Consider the following 17,564-nt stretch of genomic DNA (forward strand, 5'->3'; position numbering starts at 1 on the left):
AAAATATACATTTAAATTTGTATTTTATGAGAGCTTATGCATGAAAATGGTTGCATATACAAAGGAATCCTTTGATAGAGTTCTGTTGGAGATATTAAAACCACTAGAATTTGTTATTATATAATGCTCCACTGTCAGTGCATAAAAGACTGGGCATAGGGAAAAAGTGACCCTTAAGTGCTTATTGAAGTGAAACAGTTCAGGTCTGCGAGGCTACAGAAACAACCACAAAAAACTATTTAAGAAATAAAATAATCCTATTTTCAAACATTCCTTTGAAATTTTCCTCATTTGCTAAAAAGAAAGCCATCCCTTTTCACTATTCTGCTCATTACTGTCATCATATATTGGCAGGATTGAAATTAACTTTTCCCAGTATTACAAAAAAATTGTAATAAGTTACTAGCAATTAAAATATAGATTAATACAATGATACAAAAGAGTAATCTATTTATGTGCATGATTTATATCAAGATGTTTCTAAAAAATAAGCCATCTCTATTCAAACAAATCACCAACCCCAACGAGCCACACAAGAGATTGGCTCTTTGCTGACCAATAGGATTGCTCAGTGAGCTGGGCAGCTCTCCTGTGGATATAAATTAGAGTTCCAGGTGAAGTCCTCTCATCGGCAGAATCACTCAGCAATCATGAGGTCTCTGGTCTTTGTTCTGCTCATTGGAGCTGCTTGTGAGTGTGAAGTTTTATCTGAGCAGATTGTCTTCCTCTCTGACTGGCAGATGTTTTTCTTATTAGACTAAAACTTCATCCAACATAACTTTAGCTGCTCATGGCTGCAGCTTCACAATGATTCTAATCAAATACAATGTACTTTGGGCAGGAAATCAAACAGCATACATGTTTCACTCCTGATGTAAAAGTGTAGGAGTAAACAGTTTGTTTACACTTGTGTTTTCAGTTGCCCTGGATGACGACAAGATCGTCGGAGGGTTTGAGTGCACACCTCACTCTGAGCCCCATCAGGTGTCTCTGAACTCTGGCTACCACTTCTGTGGTGGCTCCCTGATCAATCAGAACTGGGTTGTGTCTGCTGCTCACTGCTACAAATCGTAAGTATCTTTCAGTAAGATTTTAAATCTTATTTAAGTGAGTGAGTGATCCACAATTAATATTTGTTGGTAGTTTCTGAGTGTTCGAATCTATTCTTTCTGTTTTTCAAATGTTTTCAGTCGTATCCAGGTGCGTCTGGGAGAGCACGACATTTCGGTCAATGAGGGAACTGAGCAGTTCATCGACTCCTCCCGTGTCATCTACCATCCACAGTATGATTCCTGGAATATTGACAATGACATCATGCTGATCCAGCTGAGCCAGCCTGCCTCCCTCAACAGTTATGTGCAGCCTGTGGCTCTGCCCAGGAGCTGTGCTCCCGCTGGCACCATGTGCACAGTCTCTGGATGGGGCAACACCATGAGCTCTAGTGAGTAACTTCTGCACGTTAGCAGTTTAAAGTTAAAAATGTTTCATGACATTTGGTTCCATCAGCACGAATCTTTTTTCATCCATACTCTGTTTCAAACATTGCAGCTGCTAATCAGAACAGACTGCAGTGCCTGAACATCCCCATCCTGTCCTACAGTGACTGTAATAACTCCTACCCTGGCATGATCACTGACTCCATGTTCTGCGCTGGATACCTGGAGGGAGGCAAGGACTCTTGCCAGGTATGTAATAAGTCAAACCTGCAACTGTCCCCTTCTCGAATAGTAAACCTTTCTTAAAATGCCACAAGAGTGGATGTATCCCACAATGACAACAACACATTTCATTTATATTTAATTAGATTTAAATAATAATTTCTTGACATCCATCTTTGTTGTCTTTACTTTTATTTTCAGGGTGACTCTGGTGGTCCTGTTGTGTGCAACGGTGAGCTGCAGGGTATTGTGTCCTGGGGCTACGGATGTGCTGAGAGGGACCACCCTGGTGTTTATACCAAGGTAAAGCTAAATAATTTCTTGAATGTAAACAGCTATCTTAAACTAAGTTCTCATTGTAGAACGTTCATCATCCCATCGTCCTCTTTTTAATAACAAACCTTGAACTGTTTCCTTTCACAGGTCTGCATCTTCAACGACTGGATTCAGCAAACCATGGCCAGCTATTAAGTCTGATCCTTCAACTTCTTTCCTACTCTGCTGCAATTCTTCTATCATTTTAACTCCATTGTTGTTGTCGAGTTCTAAACAACTTGCAGTCAGAATCCACCTAAATCAATAAAGTTATTCACCTTGACTTCCATTTTTTGCCTTCTGTTTTCCTACAAAACAGTTTTTTTGATATTTAAAATAGTAAAACAAACATTTTACAATCATATCCTGGAATTTAGGAAGTAGGAGAAAGGCAGTTACTTTGTACATAAATCATCTGAACTGCTGAAATCTTCTCTCTACTTCAATTTGCCACTGCTGCTGCTGTTTAGAAAGGGATTGATACATGCCCAATAATCTGGGACTGGTAATAACAAATTACATATTCATATATTGTTTGCCAATTATACAACAGTCTATGTATCCTTAAATAGAATTTTGATCTAATTTTGATCAGTGACTGTCTCTGAGTTTTTTTATTTGGTAAGTTCATGTAATCTGCTTCAAACCTTTTCTGTGGACATAAGTATAACTGAATCTGAGGCCATCTGGATATAGAGTGGGCTCCTTTTAAGGGTCTTTTTACTCCTTTCTAACATGCAATGGCAATTGATTGGCAGAGCCTGTTACCACTGTTGCAAGACATCATCATCAGTCACTCTTACTGTGTAACTTTACACGTGGCCAGAGTTCAGAATTAAGACAGAAACCAGCTGTAGTGCATGTACATTCTAGCGAGCACTGCACAGTAATTTATAACAATAACATCTTATTTACAACAGTAAACCTACTATTAAACCTATTCCTAATACCTAAACAGTACCTTTTCAAAGTTAGGTTAAGAAACTTTATGCAAAAGTATCCCTGCATTAATTCAATTGTTATCTGCTGAAGTAATTATCCATGTGAGGGATAAATCATCATCACTAGTACACTGAATAAACCTATAATCCCTAACCCTATGGTGTCAGAATGTGTGATTTCTGGCTTTTAAAAAATGTTTCCACTGTACTTTTTTTGGACATCACACAGTACACGACATGATTATAAGTCAAAAAGAAATATATATATATATATATATATTTATATATATATTTATATATTCAGTGCTAGGACCAATTCTGTTTACATTATACATGCTTCCCTTAGGCAGCATCATTAGAAGACATAGCATACATTTTCACTGCTATACAGATGACACCCAGCTCTATCTGTCCATGAAGCCAGATAACACACACCAATTAGTTAAACTGCAGGAATGTCTTAAAGACATAAAGACCTGGATGGCCGCTAACTTTCTGCTTCTTAATTCAGATAAAACTGAGGTTATTGTACTCGGCCCTGAAAATCTTAGAAATATGGTATCTAACCAGATTCTTACTCTGGATGGCATTACCTTGGCCTCCAGTAACGCTGTGAGGAACCTTGGAGTCATTTTTGACCAGGACATGTCCTTCAACGCACATATTAAACAAATATGTAAGACTGCTTTCTTCCATTTGCGCAACATCTCTAAAATTAGAAATATCCTGTCTCAGAGTGACGCTGAAAAACTAGTTCATGCATTTATTACTTCCAGGCTGGACTACTGTAATTCATTATTATTAGGATGTCCAAAAAACTCACTGAAAAGCCTTCAGCTAATCCAAAATGCTGCAGCAAGAGTACTGACAGGGACTAGAAGGAGAGAGCATATTTCTCCTGTTTTGGCTTCCCTTCATTGGCTTCCTGTTAAATCCAGAATTGAATTCAAAATCCTGCTCCTCACATACAAGGTCTTAAATAATCAGGCCCCATCTTATCTTAATGACCTTGTAGTACCATATCACCCTATTAGAGCACTTCGCTCTCGCTCTGCAGGCCTACTTGTTGTTCCTAGAGTATTTAAAAGTAGAATGGGAGGCAGAGCCTTCAGTTTTCAGGCCCCTCTTCTGTGGAACCAGCTTCCAGTTTGGATTCGGGAGACAGAAACTATCTCTACTTTCAAGATTAGGCTTAAAACTTTCCTTTTTGCTAAAGCATATAGTTAGGGCTGGACCAGGTGACCCTGAATCCTCCCTTAGTTATGCTGCAATAGACGTAGGCTGCCGGGGGATTCCCAAGATGCATTGAGTTTTTCCTTTCCAGTCACCTTTCTCACTCACTATGTATTAATAGACCTCTCTGCATTGAATCATATCTGTTATTAACCTCTGTCTCTCTTCCACAGCATGTCTTTATCCTGTCTTCCTTCTCTCACCCCAACCGGTCGCAGCAGATGGCCGCCCCTCCCTGAGCCTGGTTCTGCCGGAGGTTTCTTCCTGTTAAAAGGGAGTTTTTCCTTCCCACTGTCGCCAAAGTGCTTGCTCATAGGGGGTCATATGATTGTTGGGTTTTTCTCTGTATCTATGAAGCGCCTTGAGGCGACTTTTGTTGTGATTTGGCGCTATACAAATAAAATTGAATTGAATTGAATTGAATTGAATTGAATTGAATTGAATATATATATATATATATATATATATATATATATATATATATATATATATATATATATATATATATATATATATATATATATATATATATATACACATATATATATATATATAGTCATACTGCCTCTGTTTTCTAGATAACTTTGATGGATTTTTTTTCAGGATATATTTTCATCTTTAAAATTATCACGAATTATTTTAGTAAGAACCTTTTAAAAAAATGAAATTAAACTTGCAAACAGTCTGTCAGCTTCATAAAAGAACCTCAGTTCAGTTTTTTCATGGGGCAAAAAACACATTCCCAGAAAAGTCACAAAGACAAAATGTATAATGAAAGCTGTCATGGCGTTTTTATCTTTGAAAGAAACAAACAACAAAAGCCAACAAAAGATCAAAACAAAACAAAACAAAACAAAAGTAATTAAAGTAATCTAAAACCAAACAGGCCTAATATAAAAAAATAAGTCACTAAAGTCTGGATGTTAACATAAGATGTTCTATAAATCTAAAAAGAAAAAACAGCACACAATTAAAAATAATATGATGTTCTTTCTTTAAATTTAAAAAAATATATAAATATAAACCTACTGTACAGTAAGTCACTACTTCTGTATCAATTTCTTTATCAGCTCACCTGGAGTTGCTGATTGTCTGGATATTTTTCACACTGTGGTATTTCATTATCTACTTTAAAGTGAGGTATTTCACACCCACAAAGAATAATTTATACATATAATATTCACTATCAACTTATTTTTTGCTCATGGCAGCCTCAATGTCCATTTGTGACTTTAGTTTCTAGGTCATAGGTGCTGAGAAGTACACAGCTGTGAGATACCGTGTTCCATTAATCCATTTTTCCTGCTTATCCAGTCACAAATATCTAAATATAGGAGTTATATTTACCTCTATAACCTGACCAAACACATGCGCACAAATTTCTGAGAACACAAGCTAACTTTTTATTTCATATTTTTTTAAACCAAAATCTAAGTGTATAAGTGTGTTTTGGTACATTGGAAAGCCACACGAGTACAATATACATATTATTAGGATTTTTTCTATTTAGGTGCATGATTTATATCAAGATTTTAAAAAGAAAACCATTCCTATGTAAATTGGGTCTCCAGCCCAACGACCCACCAAAGAGATTGGCTCCTCGCTAACCAATAGGATTGCTCAGAGAGCTGGGCAGCTCTCTCTGTGGATATAAATTAGAGCTCCAGGTGAAGTCCTCTCATCTAAATGATCACTCAGCAATCATGAGGTCTCTGGTCTTCGTTCTGCTCATTGGAGCTGCTTGTGAGTGTGAAGTTTTAAGGCTTTTCTCAGATCGCACCTTTGTTCACCATAGCTTTATTATCTCAAATTTAATATGTTTCTGTGTCCAATCAAATAGGTTTGATTTATGCATTTGACTGGAAATCAAACAGCATAGATGTTTCACTCCTGATGTAAAAGTGTAGGAGTAAACAGTTTGTTTACACTTGTGTTTTCAGTTGCCCTGGATGACGACAAGATCGTCGGAGGGTTTGAGTGCACACCTCACTCTGAGCCCCATCAGGTGTCTCTGAACTCTGGCTACCACTTCTGTGGTGGCTCCCTGATCAATCAGAACTGGGTTGTGTCTGCTGCTCACTGCTACAAATCGTAAGTATCTTTCAGTAAGATTTTAAATCTTATTTAAGTGAGTGAGTGATCCACAATTAATATTTGTTGGTAGTTTCTGAGTGTTCGAATCTATTCTTTCTGTTTTTCAAATGTTTTCAGTCGTATCCAGGTGCGTCTGGGAGAGCACGACATTTCGGTCAATGAGGGAACTGAGCAGTTCATCGACTCCTCCCGTGTCATCTACCATCCACAGTATGATTCCTGGAATATTGACAATGACATCATGCTGATCCAGCTGAGCCAGCCTGCCTCCCTCAACAGTTATGTGCAGCCTGTGGCTCTGCCCAGGAGCTGTGCTCCCGCTGGCACCATGTGCACAGTCTCTGGATGGGGCAACACCATGAGCTCTAGTGAGTAACTTCTGCACGTTAGCAGTTTAAAGTTAAAAATGTTTCATGACATTTGGTTCCATCAGCACGAATCTTTTTTCATCCATACTCTGTTTCAAACATTGCAGCTGCTAATCAGAACAGACTGCAGTGCCTGAACATCCCCATCCTGTCCTACAGTGACTGTAATAACTCCTACCCTGGCATGATCACTGACTCCATGTTCTGCGCTGGATACCTGGAGGGAGGCAAGGACTCTTGCCAGGTATGTAATAAGTCAAACCTGCAACTGTCCCCTTCTCGAATAGTAAACCTTTCTTAAAATGCCACAAGAGTGGATGTATCCCACAATGACAACAACACATTTCATTTATATTTAATTAGATTTAAATAATAATTTCTTGACATCCATCTTTGTTTTCTTTACTTTTATTTTCAGGGTGACTCTGGTGGTCCTGTTGTGTGCAACGGTGAGCTGCAGGGTATTGTGTCCTGGGGCTACGGATGTGCTGAGAGGGACCACCCTGGTGTTTATACCAAGGTAAAGCTAAATAATTTCTTGAATGTAAACAGCTATCTTAAACTAAGTTCTCATTGTAGAACGTTCATCATCCCATCGTCCTCTTTTTAATAACAAACCTTGAACTGTTTCCTTTCACAGGTCTGCATCTTCAACGACTGGATTCAGCAAACCATGGCCAGCTATTAAGTCTGATCCTTCAACTTCTTTCCTACTCTGCTGCAATTCTTCTATCATTTTAACTCCATTGTTGTTGTCGAGTTCTAAACAACTTGCAGTCAGAATCCACCTAAATCAATAAAGTTATTCACCTTGACTTCCATTTTTTTGCCTTCTGTTTTCCTACAAAACAGTTTTTTTGATATTTAAAATAGTAAAACAAACATTTTACAATCATATCCTGGAATTTAGGAAGTAGGAGAAAGGCAGTTACTTTGTACATAAATCATCTGAACTGCTGTTACCACTGTCGCAAGACATCATCATCAGTCACTCTTACTGTGTAACTTTACACGTGGCCAGAGTTCAGAATTAAGACAGAAACCAGCTGTAGTGCATGTACATTCTAGCGAGCACAGCACAGTAATTTCTAACAATAACATCTTATTTACAACAGTAAACCTACTATTAAACATATTCCTAATACCTAAACAGTACCTTTTCAAAGCTAGGTTAAGAAACTTTATGCAAAAGTATCCCTGCATTAATTCAATTGTTATCTGCTGAAGTAATTATCCATGTGAGGGATAAATCAATATAATCCCTAACCCTATGGTGTCAGAATGTGTGATTTCTGGCTTTTAAAAAATGTTTCCACTGTACTTTATTTGGACATCACACAGTACACGACATGATTATAAGTCAAAAAGAAATATATATAGTCATACTGCCTCTGTTTTCTAGATAACTTTGATGTATTTTTTTTTCAGGATATATTTTCATCTTTAAAATTATAACAAATTATTTTAGTAAGAACCTTTTAAAAAAAAACTAAATTATGTTTGCAAACATAATTTTTGACCCCTATGAAAACACCATCGAGGGAACAGTTCACCCTGCCCGGGACAGGGTTACCGGGGCCCCGCCCTGGGGCCAGCCCCGGGGAGGGTGCCTGAGGGCGAGCGTCTGGTGGCCAGGCACAGCTCGAAAAAGGGACATGGGCCCATCTTCCTGCCGGCTCACCACCTGCAGGAGGCACTGTAGGGGTTGGGTGCAATGTGAGTCGGGCGGCAGCCAGGAGCGGAGGTCCTGGCGGACCGATCCCCGGCTACCAAGACTGGCAATTGGGACATGGGATGTCACCTCTCTGGTGGGGAAGAAGCCTGACCTAGTGCGTGAGGTTGAGAGGTACCGGCTAGATATAGTCGGGCTCACCTCAACGCATGGCCTGGGCTCTGGAACCAGTCTCCTGGAGAGGGGCTGGACTCTGTCTCAGTCTGGAGTTGCCCCTGGTGAGAGGCGTTGGGCTGGGGTGGGTATGTTGTTATCCCCTCGGCTTGCTCCTAGTATATTGGGGTTTCTCCCAGTGGACGAGAGGGTTTGTTCCCTTCGCCTTCGGGTCAGGGAACGGGTCCAGACTGTGGTCTGTGCTTATGTGCCGAGTGGCAGTTCAGAGTACCCAGCTTTCTTGTAGTCCCTGAGTGGGGCCTCCTGGGGACTCTGTTGTCCTACTGGGAGACTTCAGTGCTCATGTGGGTAACGACAGCGAGACCTGGAAGGGCGTGATTGGGAGGAACGGCCTCCCGGATCTGATCCCGAAGCAAACCATGGCGAGCTATTAAGTCTGATCCTTCAATCATCACCTTACTCCACTGCATTTAGTTTTTTACCAGTTTAACTCTACTCTGTTGTAGAGTTCTGGTGCAGTCAGTTTTCATGTAAATCAATAAAAACATACAGACTGAGTTTTGTTTGTTTTGCCATTTCTTTGCCATTTATATATTTGGCAACAAATATTTTAAAAAGCACTTTATGATCATCATCATATTTACAGTGTAGCAGACAGTTCTTTACAGTACTGACCTTTAGAGAGTCAGTTTAGAGAGATACTAATATTTACTATTGAGTTTCCTTTGATGCATTTTAGTTGTTTATTTAGTTAGTTTGATATTTTAAAGAAATTGGTCAAATTTGAATCCAAATTATTATTATTACATTATAATTACAACACCAAATCCACACTGGCATGTTGTGTAGTTTTGGACCCAAATTCATTTGAGGGAGACAGAAAAACAAAAAGCCGACCTTTTATTTGGTGATTTAAAAAGTCCAAAAAGACAGATACTGTTAGAGGCATAGGACAGAAATCCAATAGCTTGCAGAAAAATTTAGAGGAAGAATAAATGGAAGAAAGGCCTATATAGTATAGGGAATGAGGCACAGTCGAAAACAATGACAAGACAAGCAGACAAACTGGAAGTCATAGCACCCCCCCCCCCCCCTCCCCCCCCAAACACACACACACACACACACACACACACACACACACACACACACACACACACACACACACACACAAAGCAAAACAAACAAAAAAACAATACACAAGACACTTACAGATACAAAAAACTGAGGAAGCAAGAATAATTCATTTCATTTCTTTATTTATTTCACACATGGTTCAACAGTGTTTCGAATCATTAACGTTACGACAAAAAACAAAATGAAAAAGGTAACAGTAACTCAACTTGAAGCAGATAGGCTACAGCAGCAGGAAAAAAATACTGGGTGTCACACCTGTCAGCTATTATCAGGAACCCGAGGCTACAGTATACTCTGGCTCACCATAACTGAACACAAGACTGTAAAAATGTTGCCTGTTCTGATGAGTCGATTTCTGCTGTAAAATTGAGATTTTGAAGTCAAAATTTGGCACAAACAACATGAAAGCATGGATCCATGCTGTCTTGTATTAGAGGTTTAACCTGGTGGTGGTGTAATGGTGTGGGGGATTTTCTTGGCACACTTTGAGCCCTTTAGTGCATTTGTTACCATTAAAATCAATCTAGTCTTAGCAAGATGTAACTAATGAAGTGGCTGGAATTCTAAACTTAGGAGTCCAGAGTCAAAAACATAACCAGTCAAATGGACCATGACAGTTGAAAGGTTTCTCCCTCTTCTTCGTAAAAACACAGAGAGGCATCTAAATGCTGATTTCACACTTTTTTCACACTTTTTTTTTTTCACATTTTTTAAATTTGTTCTAAAACCCTCTTAGTATTTTAGTAAATATGCCAAGAACTTCATCTACAATACAGAGTCAGATTCTCACACATCATTGAAGGATGGATGTTTGCTTTGGTTGTTGCACATTAATGATTCCATTTCATTTTCCTGCATTTGAATTGTGAATAAGTTAATTATAAATGAATATGCAAAATGATTTTTAAAAAGGACTTTGAATTTTACATTCTGCCATTAATTTACTAATCAGTCTTCGTCTCATATTCCATTTAATCTTCTCATGTCTGTCACACAACAATCCTGGAAAGAGCACTAATTTCTGTGAAGAGCGCATTAGAAATATTCCTGTACAACTGTCCACTGGTTTTGGAGTGATGGTGTGTCTGATCTGACACAATCATCAGCTCAGCACAAGTGAATGATGGCTGTCTATTCTCTGCTTCTGCTGACCTTTCATAGACAAATTGTGTGTGTGTGGATGAATTGTGTCAAACAAGCCAGTTTAAAAAGTAGAGTTAACTACAGTGCTTGTTTTTTAACCTTCAGGTACTTTTTTTTTTATTCTTTTAGACCATCAATAAAAACCTTTTAATAGCAGCACACGTTGCCTCAGTTCTTTAAAAATTACAAATCATTTTTTAGAAAAGAAAACACTTAGCACTAAATTTTAGAGCTATATAGAACAAATGCTCTAAAAGGAGTCAGGAACGACTCTGAACATTCTGCTTTTGACTGAAACAATCAGTCAGGGGTCTGTGACCCAGAATTTATTGAGTTTATTTTGTATTTTTGATTTCTTATGTTATATATATATATTGGTGTGTGTTGTGTTATTAGTTAGGATTTATCCATCCATCCATCCATTCCTGCTTATCCTTTTTCAGGGTCGCGGGGGGCGCTGGAGCCTATCCCAGCTGTCATAGGGCAAGAGGCAGGGTACACCCTGGACAGGTCGCCAGTCTGTCGCAGGGCCAGCACACTCACATTCACACCTATGGGCAATTTGAATTAACCATTAACCTATCCCCACTAAGTGCATGTCTTTGGATGGTGGGAGGAAGCCAGAGTACCCGGAGAGAACCCACGCTAACCACCGTGCCACCGTGCTGCCCTTAGGATTAGTTAGGATGTAGTTGAGTTTTATTCTAGTTTTTAATCTATGTTTCTTGATTTATATGTTTTTTCCTGTCGTCTATGCAGTTTGTCTTGACGTCAGTGTTTTTCTTTCAGTTATGCCGGTGTGTTAGTGTCTCCCAGTGTTCCATGTTCTAATTGTCAAGCTTGTGTTGTCATGTCTACATCTCTCTTTGTTTCCTGTTTTTTTTGTGTTTTTTTTGAAGAGTCTGGTGTTTCGATGTTCAAAGTGTTTCATTTTAATTTCACATGTGGTGGCATGTTCATTTGTGTCAACCGTGCTTCCCCAGGTATTTCCACTTCCCTCATTTTCGCTCTGTGATTTTAAGTCCTCTGTCTTCTGCTGTTCTTTTTCGGGTCGTTTGTTTGTCTTATTGTCAGGTCATGCCATGTCAGGTCACGTCACAGAGTTTTTGCTCATACTCATGCTCATGTTTAAATTTTTTCACGTTTATGTTTTGCATGTTCCCGTTCAGGTTCATGTTCTTGTCTCTTGCTGTTGTTTTATAGCTGGTTTAGTTCTTTCCTAGTTTAGGTTTTAGTTTAGTTTCGCCCTTGTTTCGCTTTGCCTTGTTTTTTTGTTTTTGGACATCAGTCTTCTGTGTCTGCTTTTCGGTCACACCGGCGTACCCTGCCATGACAGGATCTAGTGATGTACTCATGGCTTTTCTGCACCTTATATCTATGATCATTAATTGCTTTTTTCTTTCTTCTTTTTTTTATATAGTATATAACAATTATGTAAATAAGTTTGTTTTTTATGCTTTTTAGGCAACAAATATTTGGGAGGAAAAAATGCATCCCCAAAATAAGCGGCCAGGAGGTAAAGCTTGTCCAAGCATCTGCACACTTTAACATTAACTATTACTTTTTTCAAAGGCCCATGTTTTGAAAAAAAACTTTGGAAAAATGCCTTATATCTTCAACTACAGGTCTTCATGAAATCTCCTTGTGTGTTTCTGCCACCAGATCTTCTGTTGAAGTAAACACTTTTTATAAAATTTTCAATCTTACGTGCTGCACAATAATTTTCAATATTTAGTATTTACTGTTATATTCACATAGATCATCGCGATGATGTTGTTTATTATATTGCTCTCTTTTTTTGCTTGTTTTCTCTTTTTTTCTTTCTCAACAGGCGATCCAGGTGATTGATATATGTATTTTTTGTCTATTTGTTTTGTTTCTTTTTTCTTTTTTTTTTTTTAACCATTTGGTAAAGTAAATCTGTTGGGCATCTTTCTTGGCCTTTAGACAATAATTCTGATGGCAAAAGAACCAAACGGGACAGGGGGGTGGGGGAGTAAAACTTCTGACAAAACCGCATCAAAAGCATGCATAAATAAGTTGAATATTAAAACTGTTTCCATTGTTGAATGAAGCAACTTTATGTGTTGAGTTTTGCATCAGTCACTGATGATTGTAAAAGGGTAGCCACACTTTGACACAATAATTACATTTTTTTAATATGAGACATTACAGAAATGTCTTATAGTAAGACATTTGCCAAAGTGGCAGTAACATTACAAATAAATACAAACATATTGATGCAGAATAGCTGATTTTATTTATTGTGCCCTCAGATTGTTTTTTCCTTGTGACTCTGTCTTAGCCTGCTGCTTTTCTTTCTGACACTACCCACAACCACCTCCGTTCTCTGTCTCCTTCAATTTCAATCTCTCTGTTTTCCCTTCTCTCGTGAAGTTCTAGAGATGACAGTCTAGCTGTATCGGGAAATAGTGTCATTGATCCAGGAAACCAGAGAGCAGACTTTGGTGTAGACACCTGGAAGGTTGGGCTCAGCACAGCCCACGCCCCAAGAGATGATTCCCTGCAGCTCCCCATTACACACCAGAGGGCCACCAGAATCCCCCTGAGCAGGGGAGAGGAAGCGTAAGAAGAGAGCAGGGTTTGTTCATCATCTCATCTCATTAAGGTTTACTAATGAGTATACTATTCAATGGTATACTATTCAAGTAACTGAGTAAAAATACCTGACAAGCATCCTTGCCCCCGTCCAGGTATCCAGCACACATCATGCTCTCAGTAATCCTTCCAGGGTAGGAGTTCTCACAGTCGTTGTCAGACAGAATTGGGACTTCTACACAATGTAGCTCATATGAAAATTCTGCAGTTGAGAGAAAGGAGAGGGGATTGTTATCTTTACTAAAGTATTCAGAGCATCTGTGTGCATCACAACCACATCATGCTTGCATGCCAACAATAACTGGCTTCTGAAACTGGTGTAAAATAAGTGCTCTGCATTCATTTTTTAGAGTTTAGAGTCATCACATTAAGCCAAAAACAAGCTTTCTACAGAAAAGATTTCTTAATTATTGAAGGCTTTAGTTCAAATGTCTTCATATCTATGAAACATTTTAACTATATTTTTTAAATTTACCAAGGTTTGTGAGAAAATTCTTAATATGTTGCCAAAAGCAAGTCAATTTTTTCAAAACCTTTTTTTGTCAAAATCAGGTGGGCCTTACCTTGACCAGGGAATGTCTGCCCCCATCCAGATGCTGTGCACATGTCCACACGGGTGTGGGACAGGCTTTGGGTAAAGCAATAGGCTTGACGTACTCGTTCACAGTAACAGGGTATTTCAGTTTCATCAGCATGATGTCATAGTCTAGGGTAAAGTAATCAAAACTCTCATGTGTGTAGATGTCGTCAATTGGCATATACTGCTCTGTGCCCTCAGTATACCAGATTGTATGTTCACCCACAATGGCAACATGGGTAGAGGGTCTGAAAAGCAAGTAACAATTAAATTATTACAGTTCTCTTAGACACACATAGCAAGAATTTTAAGATACAAGAAGTCGGTACAAACATTTTCCAGCAGTGGGCAGCAGAAATGACCCACTGGTTGTTAATGAGAGCACCGCCGCAAAAGTGGTAGCCCTCATTGAGGGATACTTGCCAGGGTTGAGAATGAGCTGGACACTCGTAACCCCCCACAATCTTGTCATCCAAAGGGACTGCAGCTGTAATATGAAGGAAATACAACAAAGTTCTACTCATCAAAGTTAAAAGTCTGTGTTACTCTAAAATCTTTGAGCATGATGCAAATAGTCTTTACCTGCAGTGCCCAGGATCATGAAAACAATCAGACCAATCATCTTATAGCTTGCTCAAGAGCAGACTGGATGCGACTGACCTGTTATTCACCGTATTTATACATCAGCTTCTCTGTGACCTTCCATCCACCCCTCGCTCTGGACACCTTCATTTTTCCATCCACCTACAAACCTGCCCACTAAAGTCAACAACATATCCCTTCTAAAAAAACACAACTTTGTCTTATTTTTGACAGTCTTATTTGCATACCTTCTATTTATGTTGGTGCCAGGTACAGAAATGATCCCCCCCCCCCCCCCCTTTTTTTAAGCAACTATCAACTACTGTGTTTGTACATACTGCCATAATTCAGGAAAAACAAACAAACAAAAAAAACAAACAATGTAGTACTACTTTTATTTTCCTGCTCCTGAGAGCACAGATGGTTTCTTTCTCACTTCATTTGGCTTTTATACAAACATGACCAAAAGCAGACCCAAATATTGACACATTTGAGCATTTTCTATATTTTTCAAACAGAACTATCATTCATAAAATGTTTTGACAGCAATCATTTCTGTAATTTGTTTTCTACTTAGAAAATAAAAGCCATTTCTCCAGCACAACTTTATATGTATTGTATTTTCTGCACAAAATAATGTTTAGATTTTTTTTTTCTTGAAGAAAGGACAAATCTTTCATATCTGACTTTAGTATCCAGGTACAGTGGGGCAAAAAAGTATTTAGTCAGCCACCGATTGTGCAAGTTCCCCCACCTAAAATGATGACAGAGGTCAGTAATTTGCACCAGAGGTACACTTCAACTGTGAGAGACAGAATGTGAAAAAAAAAAAAAAAAATCCATGAATCCACATGGTAGGATTTGTAAAGAATTTATTCGTAAATCAGGGTGGAAAATAAGTATTTGGTCAATAACAAAAATACAACTCAATACTTTGTAACATAACCTTTGTTGGCAATAACAGAGGTCAAACGTTTACTATAGGTCTTTACCAGGTTTGCACACACAGTAGCTGGTATTTTGGCCCATTCCTCCATGCAGATCTTCTCGAGAGCAGTGATGTTTTGGGGCTGTCGCCGAGCAACACGGACTTTCAACTCCCGCCACAGATTTTCTATGGGGTTGAGGTCTGGAGACTGGCTAGGCCACTCCAGGACTTCCAAATGCTTCTTACGGAGCCACTCCTTTGTTGCCCGGGCGGTGTGTTTTGGATCATTGTCATGTTGGAAGACCCAGCCTCGTTTCATCTTCAAAGTTCTCACTGATGGAAGGAGGTTTTGGCTCAAAATCTCACGATACATGGCCCCATTCATTCTGTCCTTAACACGGATCAGTCGTCCTGTCCCCTTGGCAGAAAAACAGCCCCATAGCATGATGTTTCCACCCCCATGCTTCACAGTAGGTATGGTGTTCTTGGGATGCAACTCAGTATTCTTCTTCCTCCAAACACGACGAGTTGAGTTTATACCAAAAAGTTCTACTTTGGTTTCATCTGACCACATGACATTCTCCCAATCCTCTGCTGTATCATCCATGTGCTCTCTGGCAAACTTCAGACGGGCCTGGACATGCACTGGCTTCAGCAGCGGAACACGTCTGGCACTGCGGGATTTGATTCCCTGCCGTTGTAGTGTGTTACTGATGGTGGCCTTTGTTACTGTGGTCCCAGCTCTCTGCAGGTCATTCACCAGGTCCCCCCGTGTGGTTCTGGGATCTTTGCTCACCATTCTCATGATCATTTTGACCCCACGGGATGAGATCTTGCGTGGAGCCCCAGATCGAGGGAGATTATCAGTGGTCTTGTATGTCTTCCATTTTCTGATGATTGCTCCCACAGTTGATTTTTTCACACCAAGCTGCTTGCCTATTGTAGATTCACTCTTCCCAGTCTGGTGCAGGTCTACAATACTTTTCCTGGTGTCCTTCGAAAGCTCTTTGGTCTTGGCCATGGCGGCGTTTGGAGTCTGACTGTTTGAGGCTGTGGACAGGTGTCTTTTATACAGATGATGAGTTCAAACAGGTGCCATTCATACAGGTAACGAGTGGGGGACAGAAAAGCTTCTTACAGAAGACGTTACAGGTCTGTGAGAGCCAGAGATTTTCCTTGTTTGAGGTGACCAAATACTTATTTTCCACCCTGATTTACGAATAAATTCTTTACAAATCCTACCATGTGGATTCATGGATTTTTTTTTCACATTCTGTCTCTCACAGTTGGAGTGTACCTCTGGTGCAAATTACTGACCTCTGTCATCATTTTAAGTGGGGGAACTTGCACAATCGGTGGCTGACTAAATACTTTTTTGCCCCACTGTAACAGATGTCGACATGTACATACAGACTAGTTTTAGCAATTAGGGGGTTAATTAATTGAAATTTATACGATAATAAAAATGCCAGCATATAATTTTTGATTTGGGGTTCCTGAGTCTTACGATTTGCTTTATAAAATATTGCACATCATTACTGTCAGTAAGAATTTACAGGAAAGCTTCCATACGAGAGTTCAGGCTGTGAATGAAATACAGACTTTCAAGCTCAAGAAGTCTAAAGGACATTGCACACACACACGCACACACACACACACACACACACGCACACACACACACGCACACACACATCAAGGCCATTCACTCAATCACGCACACACACATACACACCTGCTAACGACACACAAAGACCCCCACCCCCCTTCCCAAGTTAAGCCAAGCAGATGCCCCACGGAATCAGCAGCAAAACTGGGATGCAGCCAGATGGGCCCGCGATCCACCAGTGGACCCCCATCCCAGGCTGTAGCTTGCCAACAATGAGTGACCTATGTGAGAAGCTTAAACAGGTGTTAAATGTGGGGAGATAAGTGATTTGGATGAACACTTAGCACCAAGCGGTAAGAGCAGAATGCAGAGATACAGACGGGGTCAACATAACCAGGCAAGAGAGGAGGAGCAGGAATAGTTGGAGCACACAGACTATTGCAATATGAGTCAGAGTGTGCCTAGGTGTCTTCTGGGCATTTGCCAGACACCATGAGACTGCTGACTCTGCTGAAGGTTG

The 17,564-nt window shown here is 39.5% G+C and overlaps 2 protein-coding genes and 1 pseudogene across 3 annotated transcripts; 2 read left to right on the forward strand and 1 right to left on the reverse strand.

Moving 5' to 3' along the window:
* The first annotated feature begins 639 nt into the window (after positions 1–639).
* On the forward strand, positions 640–2,256 carry LOC146378002 (trypsin-1). The gene is made up of 6 exons (XM_084943583.1): positions 640–690; positions 920–1,070; positions 1,191–1,441; positions 1,549–1,685; positions 1,860–1,961; positions 2,082–2,256. The coding sequence occupies exons 1-6, from the start codon at positions 651–653 to the stop codon at positions 2,127–2,129; spliced, it is 729 nt and encodes a 242-aa protein (XP_084799709.1). The 5' UTR covers positions 640–650; the 3' UTR covers positions 2,130–2,256.
* A 3,555-nt stretch (positions 2,257–5,811) lies between these two features.
* LOC146378003 (trypsin-1) lies at positions 5,812–7,424 on the forward strand. Its single transcript, XM_084943580.1, has 6 exons — positions 5,812–5,890; positions 6,088–6,238; positions 6,359–6,609; positions 6,717–6,853; positions 7,028–7,129; positions 7,250–7,424. The coding sequence occupies exons 1-6, from the start codon at positions 5,851–5,853 to the stop codon at positions 7,295–7,297; spliced, it is 729 nt and encodes a 242-aa protein (XP_084799706.1). The 5' UTR covers positions 5,812–5,850; the 3' UTR covers positions 7,298–7,424.
* Positions 7,425–12,240: 4,816 nt separating this feature from the next.
* Positions 12,241–14,810, reverse strand: LOC146378004 (trypsin-2-like; annotated as a pseudogene). The gene is made up of 4 exons (XR_014801629.1): positions 14,262–14,810; positions 13,915–14,176; positions 13,420–13,553; positions 12,241–13,298 (listed from the first exon to the last, which is right to left on the reverse strand). The product of XR_014801629.1 is annotated as a trypsin-2-like (transcript).
* Between the last annotated feature and the right edge of the window lie 2,754 nt (positions 14,811–17,564).

The sequence above is a fragment of the Perissodus microlepis genome, chromosome 11 (assembly GCF_051167445.1).
Source record: "Perissodus microlepis isolate ML-2025 ecotype Zambia chromosome 11, ASM5116744v1, whole genome shotgun sequence".
NCBI classification, from domain to species: domain Eukaryota; kingdom Metazoa; phylum Chordata; class Actinopteri; order Cichliformes; family Cichlidae; genus Perissodus; species Perissodus microlepis.